This window comes from Typha angustifolia, chromosome 7 (genome assembly GCF_048772165.1).
Source record: "Typha angustifolia cultivar Huaian chromosome 7, ASM4877216v1, whole genome shotgun sequence".
NCBI lineage: Eukaryota > Viridiplantae > Streptophyta > Magnoliopsida > Poales > Typhaceae > Typha > Typha angustifolia.
This window is the reverse complement of record NC_133245.1, coordinates 5,179,342-5,194,517: the sequence shown is the minus strand read 5'-3', so window position 1 is coordinate 5,194,517 and position 15,176 is coordinate 5,179,342. Positions and strand designations below refer to the sequence as shown.

Genomic DNA, 15,176 nt, shown 5'->3' with positions numbered 1-15,176 from the left:
CGAGATAATTACATGTTCAATTCGTGAATCCTAGAGGCGCAGAATCATTGATCGAACCATATATAGTAGTCAAAATATGCGGTATTCACCAATCTGATTCCATATTTCACACGAGAAATCAACCACAATTGTGAAATTTAACAGCAAACACATACAGATAATTTTCAAATGAACCACACTTGGAAAAGCAAACCTTTAATTATTCCACAAAACGAAATCAAACACACGCAGTAGATTTAACACATCCAGAAAAAGTAATCAATCAGGAAGCCATCGGAGTAGTAGCGTACGTTTTCCCTTCGGCCTCATGCTTAAAGACCGAGCTGCCGAAGAGAAAGAAGGCAACGACGTGACCAGCGACTGCCACCAGCACTACGCCGACGTTGAAGGACATGAGAGCAAGCATGATCAAGAAGTAGAGGCCGACTCTTATGGTGTGCATCAAAGTCCGGGTGAGCTCGGCGATGCCTCTATTCCAGCGAGGCCCGATCAGGCGGCTATTGTTGAGCCATTCGACGAGGAAGGCGAACGCGAATACGGTGACCAACGCTAGGGCGTACATACCACCCCTTGTGCCCGGCCATCCGTCGAAGAGGATCTCTGAGTTCTTCCCCCAGAACAAGGTCATATGGTAGTAATGCTTCTTTGTGGAGTTCATATCCATGGTGTAATCTTCACTAACCTGCTACGTTTACGGGTTCATCTATATGATCTAGCTTGTGATGTTTTGTTATATAAGAAGTTCAGAAGATTAGTGCAGTTCGTACTTTTGTTTTGTACTACACATTTGTGTCAGCTCAGGAAGTTTGAAGCTTTTTATTGAAGTATTTTTTTTCTGTGTGCTCTTTGAGATTGGATAATAGAAGTTGACCAATCTTAATTAATTTGGCTTGGGCCTGTCAAAATCATGTACTGCACTAAAAAGTACAAAGCATTCACAATTCAATGGATGTGACAAGTTGCAATTAATGCAAACATTTTTTGTATATATTTTATTGAGTTATTGCCATATGATTGCTTAGGAGTGTACGCAGCCTAGCTACTTGTAATGGGTTATGGCCTCATGGGTGTACGTTTAATTCTAGAAAGTTCTGAACAGTCGTATCATTTTTATTTTTATTTTTTAAGTTTCAACTGGCAGTTCCAGTTCCAGACCAAGTGAATGACAACTAAGTTTTCTGCAAAAGAAATTCTATTTATTGCAAGACAAACTTAATAAAAGTTATCCAAGTACTGCTGATGGGAGCATTGGATTTCAATAGCCATAAGCTCTAAGGCTAGAAATATTAATTAAATGCATGTTATCGATTTTAAATTAACAATTGATTGGATTGATGTAGCTAATCCAGAAGGTATAATAGTTAATCCAAATCATTACATTATAATAGATCCTTCACTCTCTCGAAAAAAGAAATTATAAATCCATCATTCTGGCAGATGATGGAACGTAACTCTAGGAAATATATTAAAATGTCCCAGTGGACCATAATCTTTATTTGGTAGCATTCCATTGTTTAAATCTATTACTAGATCAAGTATATTTCCTTGCCCTAACTCATTCCTGACTCTATCTTATACCACATATAGTACTTGTGCTCAAACGAAAATGAATAATAAAGATGATTTCAAGTTCTAAAAAAAAGACCAGTAAAGCACCAAGAACGCTAGTTTCCTTCCATTCAAGAGCATTATATTCCTCCATAATCTGAAAATGTCTGTTTTGATAAAAACTAAGAGAAAGCAAACAAGCACCACTTGTGCTGAAGAAGATTGATTCTTGTTAATTTTGGCTATACATATAAAGCTTCTTAAGCAAAACTGAGTATATAATGAAACAAACTGCAATTCTAGTAAGGCCTGCAAATTGTACTTATTCTTTCTTGTGATTAAAGTTATTATTATCAGAATTAGTGTGCACGCATTCCGTGTTGATCCAATCTTAACAAACAACAACAACAACAAAAACGCAGTAAACAAGGCATGCATGGGAGACTCTTCAAGAGGTAAAAAAACCGATTAATGGGCATCAGCATATTCACCATGAAAGTACAAAGTACAAAGACTTGAAGAATGTGGATAAGATTAATCGTTATCCGAAGATCTCACTCGCACAACCTAGTACAGTAATTCTAAATGACAGACTCCCCGTGCCTTTTTATAGAGTAGCCGGACAACTAATCTACAATGCTCTCACTCTAATCTTACACCACTCCTATCTCTCACTTGTTAAAGATATTATATGTATTGTTAGTTTATCTAACAAGTTAAATTTTTGAGTCATCTAGTTCTTTAACACAGTACTAGTGCTAGTCTTCTTAGAAGACTAGAGTTCAAATATCGTTTAGCTCTATTTAATTTTTATTTTTTACTATAGTTTTTTTTATCTATCCATATGTGCTATATAGAAGTTATACTTAAAAGCAAACATATGATATGCATTATTGCTACGCTGCATACTTAAGAGATACATTAAAGATATGACATACATTATGTCTTTATTACCAAGCAACTTAAATTTTTAGATCAACTAGTTATCAAACACTACTCACTTTGTTAGACTCTGCTCTCTCTCCCTCTTAGTGTCTACGCTGTGGCTGTTTGTACACAACGGTCATCCTCTGTGTGCCTTCCACACATTCACTGTAGGCACTTAGTGTGCCTAGCAAGGAGTTCTATTTGCCTACTGAAAATTTATCACTCTATCTTTCTGTATGCAAATGCAGCTCTTTCTCATAGTAAACTTATGTCTAGTAATTTGATAAGAAAATTTATTCATAATCTTTTAATTGAATGAGAAGAGTTTTCGGTGTCTCCTAATCTATCTAGAGATTAAATGCATAGATGGAGTAATCCTAGTTAGGCTTAGATTCCACGTTAGGAGGCTAAACCAAATAATCACTGAAAACTTAGGCACAGAGACTTACATTGAAAACTCTATGATGTAGATAAACTATCAGATAATAGAAAAATCCATTAAGCAAGAAACATCGTATACAACTCTGAAAAAAGAAAAAGAAAAAAGAAACATAGTACAAAACTCGAAACCCATCTAGACGATAATATTCGATTGGGAAGATTCACTCTGTCATAAATTTCCTTTCACCAAATTCGATGTCTATGTGAATCCCAGTTAGGTACACTGTGATCCTGCGTCGATGTGTGTAAGACGTACAAATTATCATAAGCTATAAAGGTGTAAGATGAGTACTTGGAAACAATCTAAAATGAAAAGAAAAATAGTTAGGATTGTCTTTATTAAAAGCTTGAGTTGCTTATCTATCTCCAAATGAACAGTCGACGTTAAGTTTATAATTCAAAATCGTAGAAACAAACAAATCCAACCTCACTTTAGAAGAAATCAACAGGCCCTAAGAGGAAGAACTTTCGTCCATCTCCCCAGCCGGCACGATCTCGGTCGGCTTCTTCCCGGCGCACCACAATTTTCGCAGCCTGAATTACGATCAACACGATGACATCAAACCATACACATATTTTGTAAAAATGACTTCCCATTACTCAATTATAATGACAAGAACTGAAGTTTACATTTTGGCAATCAAAGACGTATGTTACACATCATTTTATTTCAATACCAACACAATTTCACGAAATTAAAATTTCAGTAAAGAGTAGAACAAACTTGCACAAACCATCATACAGAATAAAAGTCATATACAATCACATCCTTCTAACTCAGTTTTCAAACCAGACGTTCTTTATTTTCACACAGCACAAAAGCAGCAAGCCTCCGGAAACCATGGATTCAATCAGAAGAAATCAACAGCACGGCATCTCAGGAAGGTCACCCTTGTTCGGACCCTCACACTTGTTCTTCCCAGACGCCAAGCTCCTAAATGCCAAGAACCCGACTGCGTGCCCGAAAACGGCGACGATAAGCACGCCGCCGTTGAAGGACATGACCGCGAGCATCATGACATAGGCGAGGCCGACGCGGATCGCGTGGACGGCCGTCTGCGTCAGCCCGGCCGCGATGCGGTTCGCCCCCGGCTTGGTCAGGCGGCAGTTGCTGAGCATCTCGATGAGGACGGCGAGGACGAAGACGACGATAAGGGCGAGCGCGTACATGCCGCCCCGCGTGCCGGGCCATCCCGTGAAGAGGATCTCCGAGTTCTTGCCCCAGTAGAAGGTCATGGCGGTGTATCTAATCTTGGGAGTAGCCATGTTGGTCGTGTTACCCATGTTCATCCCTGAATGATCCATCGATGTGGGATTTTTGCTATCTACGAGAGAGAGAGAGAGAGAGAGAGAGAGAGAGAGAGAGAGAGAGAGAGAGAGAGAAGAGTTGCACTTCTTTGGGATTCGATTATAAAAATGCGAGTATGAGAAGGTGAGATAGGGAGGGTGATGTATGTTTTGTAGCTATTCGAGTTTATTGCAGTGTACTTTCATTTTTGCAGTACGAGCAGAAGCGGGTATAAGTGGTAGTACACAGCCGGAAAGAACGGCATTAATAGACTTTTATTTCATTTGTTTTATATGAATTAGGAATAGACTTTTATTTTGTATGCTAGTTGGCGCGTGGTTTGTTGTATGCTGTCAATTTTCTTGCTCCGATTGTCCAACAATTAATGGCCAGAAGTATATATCAAATGGAAATTAGTCTTGGTCTTAGGATAAGGTGAGGTAGTGGGAGAATTCAAATCCATGCTGTATATGTCCTTTCCTCCAATATACTATGATACAACCTGTTAAGTTACGATATATTGTTGTTGTTCTGTCACCTAACAGTTTGGACTCAAACAGATAATAGTGAGTTATTAGGGCATTAATTTTGAACCTATTCATTGTGCTTTAATTATGCTTGTATTCTTTATTTTTATTAATTGCATGTTCAGATATGAAAGGACTGGATGACTATTTCTACTATTTGCCGCCTAACAACTTGTATTTACAGTACTTTTACACATGATAGTTCCTACTAACCTATTGACAGCAAGACGAAGGGGCAGATCATCTGCCAAACTCTTGCTTCAGAGTTCAATTGGAGCACTTTTTGGAGATATTGTGGAAATTTATGGCACTCTTAACTCTGACATTATTTAGGAATTCTAAGATAATTGTTACTAAAATCTTTTAAAATATTAGAATTATCACTATATTTTTTAGAATACTAGAATTGCCACAGAAATTACTTGTGCTCTTTTAAAAATATCATTTCGATAATCGAATCTAAGTAATCATGATTTATAAAACACAACTTAGATGAAAAAGAGAGTTTATTTTGCCATTGCATAAGTTATTAAAAATAGTAGAAAAGCGAATCTAGTATTATGCACGATATCATATTACAACAAAGTATATCTTATCTTATGTGTTACAAAAATTATTGATAAAAATTTTACACATTAAACTTAGAAAAGGGTATTTTAGATATTTATATGTGTTTATCTAGGAGAATGACATTAGTTTTGTATACCTATATAAAGAAGAGAATATAGGTTAGATGGAGTACTAGGATAAAAAATGAGAGAATAGAGAGAGAAAAGGAAAGTAAAAGAAGGCCTTCTACTTGGACTTGTAGTTAACCCTTGACGTCTATACGGTTTTCATAGTCAGAACTCTGGACAAAGTGGATCCTCTCAATGGAGTATTAATTTCTCTAATACTTTTCCTAGAGATTCCTATACTTGTCATAGTAAAACTCTTGTATTGGGTTGTAGAAATGGTGTTTTTCAAATATAGATTGGTCTATTCGAGTTGTTTGAATTGGTGTACTCTATGTTCTTTTTTAGTGGATTTTTTCTATTGCTCCATGGTTTTTCGATATTAAGAGTTTTTTATGTAAATTTGTCTCTTACTTTATTATTGCTATTTTATAATATGTTTTCTATTTGATGAGATCGAATTACATATGGACCACAAGAGTAGTTGTGACTGTTGGTAATAGATTGTGCACAGTAAATCATGGTTGAGCGGAGCAAGGAAGAACAATACTTTTTTAAGTGTGAAGTTGGAAGAGATGTAGGTTGAAGAAGAATTAAGCCTATTAGGAATTAGTTCTCCAAATGGCGTTCACCAACAATCACTACTTCTCTCTCAGATGTCTCTAGTTGAGGGAGGGGACGGGTGTGGTTGTGCTGGACTGAGTGTGGCCCAACCTATCTTGTGCTTAGGTTGGGTGGAGCCCAACCCATGGTTTGGTGGGTCGGGCTGTTGTCAGCCTAGCCTAAATTGGTTTGGGCTGGTTTGTGGCTTAGCCCATGGTGTAGTTAGTTAGATTATGACCCAGCTCATGTTAGTTGTGGGTTGGGCTACGGCCTAGCCAATGTTGGTTGTGGGTTAGGTTGTGGCTTAGCCTAAATGACTACTTGAGCTTAATTAAGTTGGATTTTAGGCCCAAGCTTGGTGAGTTGATTTGTGGTTTTTGGGTTAGTTGTAGTTGAGCCTATTGTTTTGGGCCTTGGGTTGGCTCAATAGATTAATTGCTCTTTATTTTATTTTAGTATGCTTTAATCTTTTCATATAATTGTCCATGTCAACCTAAACCTTAAATATTAATCATCTTTAGATAATAGCTTTATTAGTTATAATAATAGTTAAATCAATTTTAATAAATAAGTAGGTGGTGTGTATTTGTGTTAATTGGTTTTATTGAATAATTAATACAGATCAGTGTAGAGAGATCGTACTAGGCATATTTCTTATTTAGTAAAGTATGTTAAATAAATGTTATTTATTTTGTTTGCTTTAAATCAACAGTAAACAGTGGAGTTATAATTTGAGATAAATTATTTTTAATACTTTTAATAACGTATTAGGTCTTGGTAAAACTATGATAGCTCTACCTGATTAATAAATATAAAAATTCTTATATAGACCTACTCAAGTTTATAATGAATGTTAGTATGATTATTTAATTAATTAGTTATAGAAATATTGTTCTTATATTTTTATTACTTCATTATCGATTTGGACTTCATACCTTGCGAGAATGATCTTGTGGCACAATTATAATTAGTTGTCTAAGAAACAATATTAGGTAAATGAAATTTTAGTAGTTTAGGAGTAATGTAGGTAATAAAATACCTTACTTTATATATCATCGCATTTCATATCATGTATATATAGATATTTATTTATAATTATTTATGCAAGTAATACGTGTTAACTTTACTTGCTGTGCACATAATTATACTTATCATGATTACTATACATATATATGAGCATGATTATGTATGAAAGCATGTAATATATGATTAACGATGTATGTTTCATTATGCTTATTTGTATTGTATAATATCATGCCACTAGTACACGTATACTATCATAAAGAGAGTGATTTCTACATTTTGATATTATCTGACACCTCCCTAGTCAAGGTAAGAGATAAAAAAAATACATTATTATTATATATTAGGGCCCATACTTGAGGTCTCAATCTGTTAATCCTAAATAATTCAGGCTGTTGTTTCACTAGGTGATGGGTGATTTACTATGGCTCGATGAGAGTTAAACTTTTTAGAGTATTTAAATTAGAGAGCGAAAGGTAAGATGACGTAGACCTAGCGATACTTGATGTCGTAAAGTGAGGGCGTCCTTGAACGATGACATAATTTTTTGCACGGCGGTGCGATGATGTAGAGCTAAGTGCTTAAATGGTAGAATCAATGTATGATACTAACTCATGAGATATGCTTATGACTGAGGTCATCGATCTGTAGTGACGAATAATTAGTCATACTGTTCGTTAGGTGAGGAACAAGCAATTCTATCGCTACGATCTACCCTATCTTAGGGGTGTTTGTGTGATCGAGTGTGAGTGCTAATATAGCCTATAAGCGTGTAACTCTATGTGAGCCTAAGTTAAAGACTTACTAGCCTAAAATGAGGCATATCATATTGTAGAGTGTTGACATGACATATAGGCAGAGCTCTATGTGAGCTTGAGTTTGAGAACATGATAGTCCAAATTAATCTATGTAATGTTATAAATTTTTAATACATGTGCACATTAGATATGAACATAACGAGTATGTAGTGCTAATGCATCATCATGATTGCATATTTATATTTATCATATTGTTACATTTTTATTTACACTACTTTTATACTATAGAAGTGGATACTTGCTTGGCTTTATGCTCCCCATATTTTGATAAAAATATTTTTAGATCAGTAGATGACCCCAAGCCCGTAGAGGATCTGGCAATGTCTTACATATAGTCTTTTTTATTTACTTTATTGCTGTAAGTTAGATAGATTGTAGCTTTTTGCATGAGCATCTATTCTGTGTGGTATATGGATATGTATTTAAAGCTTGTTATGAAATGTGGTACTTTGAGCTTCTTTTGTTAGTATTATTTATTAAAAAATTAGGCTTTTTATATATTATGCAAAAACATTGACAAATATGTTATATGGAAATCACGTATATTTTATCCACATGAGAGGCATGTGTATTTAAAGACGGGTGTTTCAAAAATGGTACATAACTACTTGAAAATGCCTCCACAAAAAGACTTATTTTGTGTAAGGCATTCGAACACACTAAGCGGTGTACAAACATGTGGCTATTTTTTATGATGCCATTTTGAGAAATTTTAAGTTTAGTTTTTGATATATTTTTGCAGAGGTATCTAATAGATTTTTGATCTAACCCTAGGTCATCTCTCGGAGAAGATTAATTAAGAGATCTAAAGATCAAAATGAAAGTCATGAGAAGTTTTTGAATATCTCTTCCACATAAACCCTAGTAACTTTATTGAGAAAGAGGGGAGATTGCTTGTCTAACATCTACTTCATTATTGGAGCTAGATCATCAAGATCTTCGAGGTACAACATCTATTCATCTACATCAACATCTCAAGGGAGTATAGGGACGTGTTTCAACTAACTCCATGAGTTCTAGCAGAATAGCTGATTGCGGGGTTTAGTGAGCAAGAAAATTTTCAACCCATAGCTATGGGTTTTGAGTAGTGAAATTGGATGTAAGTATCCGATATCTATGATTATAATACATTAATTTTGATACGTGGAGGAGTTTTAGTTTTTACCCTTGGTTGATATAGGTTTTCTACATAAAAAATTTATGTCATGTGATTGTGCTTTACACTTAGTTTTGCTCGTTCTGCTCTTGTAATAGTGCGCGCATAAGAGATATATTTCCATAGGGTTTAAAATTTTCAGAGGTCCAAAAATTAGTTCTTATAGCTACTCTTTTCACAACAACAAAATAAGAGAAAGATAGGGGAGGAGAAAAAAGAGAAAATTTATTATCAATTATAGATAACGCGGAGCTTGATAAATGATTAAGCTTATATTAGATCTGGTACGCTTCAAGCAAGCGAATTCTCTATAGTTTATTGTACATAACATTTGAATAGCTATTAATGCATCCTTTATACATATAGAGATGCTTGTGACTTGATGTTGTTAAATGCATGTAGAAGCTCAAGGTTGGAGTGGCATCAAGGGATATTTATTTGAAGACCTCAGCTGTTTACTGTTACTGGTGCTGATTTTTGTATAACTGCATGTTGGATTTCTTTTGCCTCTCAGGACCCAAACGAGTATGCCTATTCCAATCAAGGAAAGTTTAGTTCTAGATACAAGATTTATTTCATATATTCTTTGATGGCCGGCCTAATCAAACATTAATGATATATATTTAGGTTTCAATTCTGTACTTTATACTAAGTTGGATCTTAATGGTGTCCAAGTCGATCATTTATTTTGCACTCGACCTGAAGTACAGAAGGAGTTCTTTGACATTTGCATAATTATGATCATAATTAACGGGACCGAATTAAGTAAAATATCTTCAAACTTCATAAAGTTCAGTCGGCCTAACGACTTTGCAGGAGGAAGACTTGGGCATTGTTCATGGATAATATAATATTAACTTCTGTACTCTCATTCTTTATAGTTGGTGCTAGTTGTACTTGAATGATATTTACATTTATATTTAGAATTGAGAAAGTTCCTTTCCTATTATTTTCAACTGAGGGATGCAGTATTTGTGGGTTGATGAAGGTTTCCAGTTTCATTATTTTGTTGATTGATTTGAAGGTATACAACTCATCTAATGTGAATTGCTGATCCTACCCAACCATGCATTCTTTTGGCTAGGACGAACCATATAGCTTTGCAAAGAGGGTGACTCCGTTCTGCTAGGTTGATGCAATCTGGCTATCAGATCACTTCATTTTGGGCACCACTATGGGAGAAGTCAGTTACTTTTTTACCTGGGTTTAAAAAAATCATTGTCTTGCTCTTGCCAAACATTAAATGGTGTTTCTTCTGGCTTAAACTGAGCTATTGATCTAATAGCTAGGAATGCAAATGGTGTGATAAAGTCGTTGCCAACTCTCTAGCCAATCTAGCCATTCAAGAATGTAAGTCTGCTGTTTGGACTAATCCGCGAAAATCTTTGAACTGTTTCTCAAGCAATCAATAAAAGTGCCTATGGGCTTTTCCTCAACATATAAAAGAAGGAAAAAAACACACTCATATTAATTGTTTCCTAGCTGTTCTCTACATTGAGGATTGAATTGTACATTAACTTGTATGAAAATGAAATGCCATGTGGAGCTGTTCAATTACCAGGTCGCGCGATCAGGTTCAAACTCCATTTCAATGCCATTACTATGATTATTCTCTAGTTTCTTAATTTGTTTGTTGTTTCGTGTGTGTGTGTTTGTAAAGCACCAGTGCAGAAATATATGTGCAAGCACAACCAAGCTATTGTCATTTGTCTTAAATTACAACATACAAAGTTCGTGTATTACATTGCATTATGATTGTTGTTAAGGTATTATTTGCTTCAAAAAGAATCAATTACATCAAATGTATCTGGTCATGATTTCAGTTGATGCAAATTTGATGATCTTAAGAGCAAAGTAGAGGTAATAAGGAAGGCAGAAGTCCACATTCCTCATATATAAAAGTCAAAGTCAGTTGCAAATATCTCAGCACTGTATCTTAGCATGTTTATAATCTCTATGATTAAAAAAACCAAGACTGAATCAAGCACCCCCATGTGTCCTTTGAAAAAATTGACAACATACTATTGTTTTCAGAATTTGATGCCCTGTAATGTAGTATATTAGCGTAAGCCGACAACCAATTTATTGTTTTGAGTTATGAAGGACTTGAATTATCTTATACCCCAGAAGGTTCTTCTCTGGCTTTATTGGTTAAATTTTAAACAGCTCCAACAGGTGATAGCTCTCAAAACCAGCCTCTGTTTCAGAATCAACCTTCATTTCAGAGCCAAACAAATATGGATTTCTTAAATCAGAAAACAGAAGAAACATGAAGTGCACAGAAAGGGAATAAACCTGGATCAAATTCTTCCCTTCAATATTTGTTAATGATATCTGATCACTTCGTATGGCTATTCTAAAAACCAACGTGCAATTGCCGGCAAAACGTCCAGCACTTCCCTGGGTCTCTCTCTTGGAAAGCTAAAAGTAAGAATTGGAAGCAAGTGGTATTTATCTAGTTCATTGATATTTCATGTTGGCAACTTAGCTATCTTCTTTGTTTATTAGCCTCTAGCTATAATTGGAATAATGAGGCATCTTCTGTTGTATTCCTGAAAGAAAGCAGAATTGATGCCTTCTCCTGAATTATGATTGTCTATTGTCGATCATGGTCGGTTGGAGTTCATTGGCATGGAACTCTTTATTTATTCAATTTTTTTTGGGTTACTTTTTACCAATGAGGTCATCGAAATCAGATTATGGAGGGACCCAGATCTAACCTTAATAGCATTCATATCAGATATACATTTGATAGTTTAACAAATAGAAAACCAATCTGACACCTTTAAATGAGTCTTTAGTTGTGCAGCCTATCTATCTCAGAAACTGATAAATACTATACATTTTACAACAGCCTCCCCTGCCCTGCATTTCAATGCCTTGGAATCTAAAAAAAATTAAACCAATTAGCTCTTTATGATAGTAATATATACCTTAGCGCATACCATTATACAAAGTAATATAAAAGTTACAGAAAGTAAACAAAGCAATGAATACTTGATACTGGCGAGGATTTTATTCCTTTGTCTCTGACACTCTTAGTTCCATGATTTGGTTTAGTATATTTTCTGTTCTCAGATGCTAGTTGAGAGAAATGCACCAGTTCGTTGACAAGAACTTGAGCATTCTGATTTCTTTATATCATTCTTGATTGATTGCAATGAGTAATATAAGAAGTAAGAATTGTTAACTATCATCAATATTATTTTGTTGTGATAGTTTAAGACACCCACAATCTTTGCTGTATGCAAGTCTCAGTTTTGCCAGTTAGAAAATGTTCATCTGAAAACAATGACCCCCTAATGAGGCTGTGAGCAGAAGGAATGGAACTATGGGTAGGTGAACCCTTGGAGAATGACAAACACCGCAAGCGGCGGAGGCGCTGTCTAATCCTTCTAGAGTAATTAAAAATGTCCGAACCCCTCACCACGATCATGCTGATCTCTCTCCCTGCATTGTTTGTTTATTACCACCAGCAATATTCTCTACCAATTCTTTTCTAATATACCCACGTTCTTCCCACTGCCAGATCATGGACTTCTCACTGTTAATATCCTCCCATCCTACTTAATAATTATTGTAAAAGCCACGCTGAGCGCGAGTCAGATCCTATTCCAGTCATTCAACCAACATTTAAATATCCTGATGGCATGTCAACTGAGATCTTGAATTACTTACCTTTCATTGCTAATATCTAAAGGCCATTTGAGTTGTGTCACCGTGGAATTGCAATCTTTAATGATGATGATGAATTAATAATTTACAACTGGGCGGTGTAATGAGCAAAGTCATAATCTTCTATGTTTGCAGCATCCATATAAATAGCTATGGAGAGCATGGCAATGTCTCACCAAGCTACACTTCGGGACACTCCTCAGAGACCAAACCCCCCCTTCTTCCATCCCTTTAATGTCTCAGTATCAAATGGAGTCTGCGGGGGTGGTCTCAGGGGAGAGTTGGAGCTCTTACATTTCATCCATGCCATCTGAGGAGCCTGATATCATGGTGCATTTTCTTGGTACATACCCATTTCAGAGTGAGCAAGATCATCAAGACTTGTGCCTTGCAACTCCATCATTCTTCTGGTCTGATCAAGCTGCCAACTCTAATGTATACAATTGGTCTCAAGGGGATGGTAGTAATAGTGGTAGTAGTATTAGCAGCAGTACTACTACCGAAAGCTTCATTGTTCCTCCTCCTCTTCCTTATGAAAGCTGCTACTACCTAAATGAAGCGAACCCACCCTTCGGGATCAATACTTACTCTGCACCACTAGAATTCAGCTTGATGAACAACCAACGCAAAGATCCGTCCATTAGCGTAGTTCCCAATCCATCATTTGGAGACCTGAACTGCGTGAATGACGAAACGAGCAGCGATGATCGCGAAGATTCCTGCCTGAACCTCTCTGAATGCGCACCACCCAAGAGAAAGTCCAACGTTAGCAAGGAGGAGAATGTTATGGAACATGATAAGCTGCTTGGTACCCCTGCTCAAAGCTCAAAGAAGAAGGCCCGTTCTTCTGCGCAGGTATGTGTAGATGTCTTGTATCATGCTTTTCAAGTACTTTTTTCATCAGTAGTTCTATTTTGATCCTGATAGGTATGACCGAAGTGCAGGTCCAAAAGTGCGCAAAAAGGGCCAAGAGAACCCAAAAGAGCATCAGAAGTGGAGATGAGGAGAGCAATGCGACATTGAATGGCCAGAGCTCTAGCTGCTATAGCTCTGATAATGATTCGAATGGTTCACAAGATATGAATGGAGGAGGCAGCACAAGTTCCAGCTCCAAAAGCTCTGCTGCTCTCAATTTGAATGGGAAAACTAGAGCCGGTCGGGGATCGGCAACCGACCCACAAAGCCTCTACGCAAGGGTATAATCTTTATAATCTGAATTCTTCTTCATGAATATAATTTTTTTTTTTTTTTTGAATTAGATTCTGATGATGTTACTACTTGAATACAGAAAAGGAGGGAAAGGATCAATGAGAGGCTTAAAGTACTGCAGAATCTTGTGCCAAATGGAACCAAAGTAAGTTTCAGATAACAATGGATAGATACTTCTTCATCCAATGAAGGTATCATGATAGCTAAGGAACCATATCGGTGTCATTTTACAGGTAGATATTAGCACAATGCTTGAAGAAGCAGTTCAGTATGTGAAGTTCTTGCAGGTCCAAATTAAGGTAAGCATTATTTCCTTAGATTAAGATACAAAGATTTAGATTTTACTTTGTGGCATATGATTAATGTAACATATTTTGGTGGTTTCTCCTTTGTAGCTCTTGAGTTCGGACAAACTATGGATGTACGCTCCGATTGCTTACAATGGGATGAACATTGGATTTGATCTAAAGACCTCCCCACGTCAGCAAAAATAAGGAGTGAAAGGAGTTGTTAATAAATCCTCTTATCATTTACCCTAACTCCCTAAGGATTAATTACTATCATGTAATGGGTTTACAATTAATAAACCATTCTGGGTAGTAATCCTTTGAGTACATCAATCAATTTCATGTTCTTCAGAAATCTTTTCCATGTACTTTTGTAGAAAGAAGTAGCTGAAAGGAATTGGCCTATGCCAAGCTTGGTTGTCCCCATTGTATATGGGAAACGGATGAAGCCATGACTTCAGGCAAATAGCATAAGAGAAAAAGGAAAATATTTTATGATCCTCTTTTATTCAGAGATTGTAACACTTAAAGTTTCTAATCTTTTATCAAAAAAACTATCCTCAAATAAAAGTTTCTTCTCCAAATGAATTCTTGTTGCAGAATCTTTATACTCCTTTTGCTACTGTGGACAATGTTCAAACTGAGAACAGCAGCTGTAATGTAATGTAGCGTAGTCTTGTCTAAGTCATGGCAAAGAGTAACTCTCTATTATTTGAAAACTAACACATCAAGGTGGCATAATAGATATCTAACTTAGCTTGTACCACGACGTTAAGATTAATAGCAACTGCTGTATGTCCTCTTTCACATCAGGGATTCACCAACTTAGTTGTTGTTCGGTGTTAAAAAACAAGTCAATGAGCCATATGATTAGAGGGATTGTTGTTGGATTAGGCCTCCTCATGAGGAGTCTTAGTTCGCCTAGAAATACTACTTTGTTTTATCTTTAGTCTCCTAATTAAATAGGAAATGGTGAGACCTCATTTAGTTAAATTAGGAA

At 36.1% G+C, this 15,176-nt stretch overlaps 3 protein-coding genes across 3 annotated transcripts; 1 reads left to right on the top strand and 2 right to left on the bottom strand.

Annotated features, from left to right (window-relative positions):
• Positions 1–262: 262 nt before the first annotated feature.
• LOC140762162 (copper transporter 1-like) lies at positions 263–664 on the bottom strand. The gene has a single exon (XM_073099787.1). The coding sequence runs from the start codon at positions 662–664 to the stop codon at positions 263–265; it is 402 nt and encodes a 133-aa protein (XP_072955888.1).
• A 2,862-nt stretch (positions 665–3,526) lies between these two features.
• On the bottom strand, positions 3,527–4,318 carry LOC140763338 (copper transporter 1-like). Its single transcript, XM_073101480.1, has one exon. It carries the CDS (start codon positions 4,219–4,221, stop codon positions 3,778–3,780), a length of 444 nt encoding a protein of 147 aa, XP_072957581.1. The 5' UTR covers positions 4,222–4,318; the 3' UTR covers positions 3,527–3,777.
• An 8,667-nt stretch (positions 4,319–12,985) lies between these two features.
• Positions 12,986–14,420, top strand: LOC140763717 (uncharacterized). The gene is made up of 5 exons (XM_073102032.1): positions 12,986–13,535; positions 13,625–13,876; positions 13,969–14,034; positions 14,123–14,188; positions 14,285–14,420. Exons 1-5 carry the CDS (start codon positions 13,008–13,010, stop codon positions 14,381–14,383), a joined length of 1,011 nt encoding a protein of 336 aa, XP_072958133.1. The 5' UTR covers positions 12,986–13,007; the 3' UTR covers positions 14,384–14,420.
• Positions 14,421–15,176: the final 756 nt, after the last annotated feature.

Excerpts from the sequence above, each read along its gene's own strand:
- LOC140763338 (XM_073101480.1), bottom strand. The coding sequence starts at position 4,221 with ATGGATCATTCAGGGATGAACATGGGTAACACGACCAACATGGCTACT.
- LOC140763717 (XM_073102032.1), top strand. The coding sequence starts at position 13,008 with ATGGTGCATTTTCTTGGTACATACCCATTTCAGAGTGAGCAAGATCAT. Across the intron at positions 13,536-13,624 it reads AGGCCCGTTCTTCTGCGCAG|GTCCAAAAGTGCGCAAAAAG; the intron begins GTATGTGTAGAT and ends ACCGAAGTGCAG. Across the intron at positions 14,035-14,122 it reads TTGTGCCAAATGGAACCAAA|GTAGATATTAGCACAATGCT; the intron begins GTAAGTTTCAGA and ends GTCATTTTACAG.
- LOC140762162 (XM_073099787.1), bottom strand. The coding sequence starts at position 664 with ATGGATATGAACTCCACAAAGAAGCATTACTACCATATGACCTTGTTC.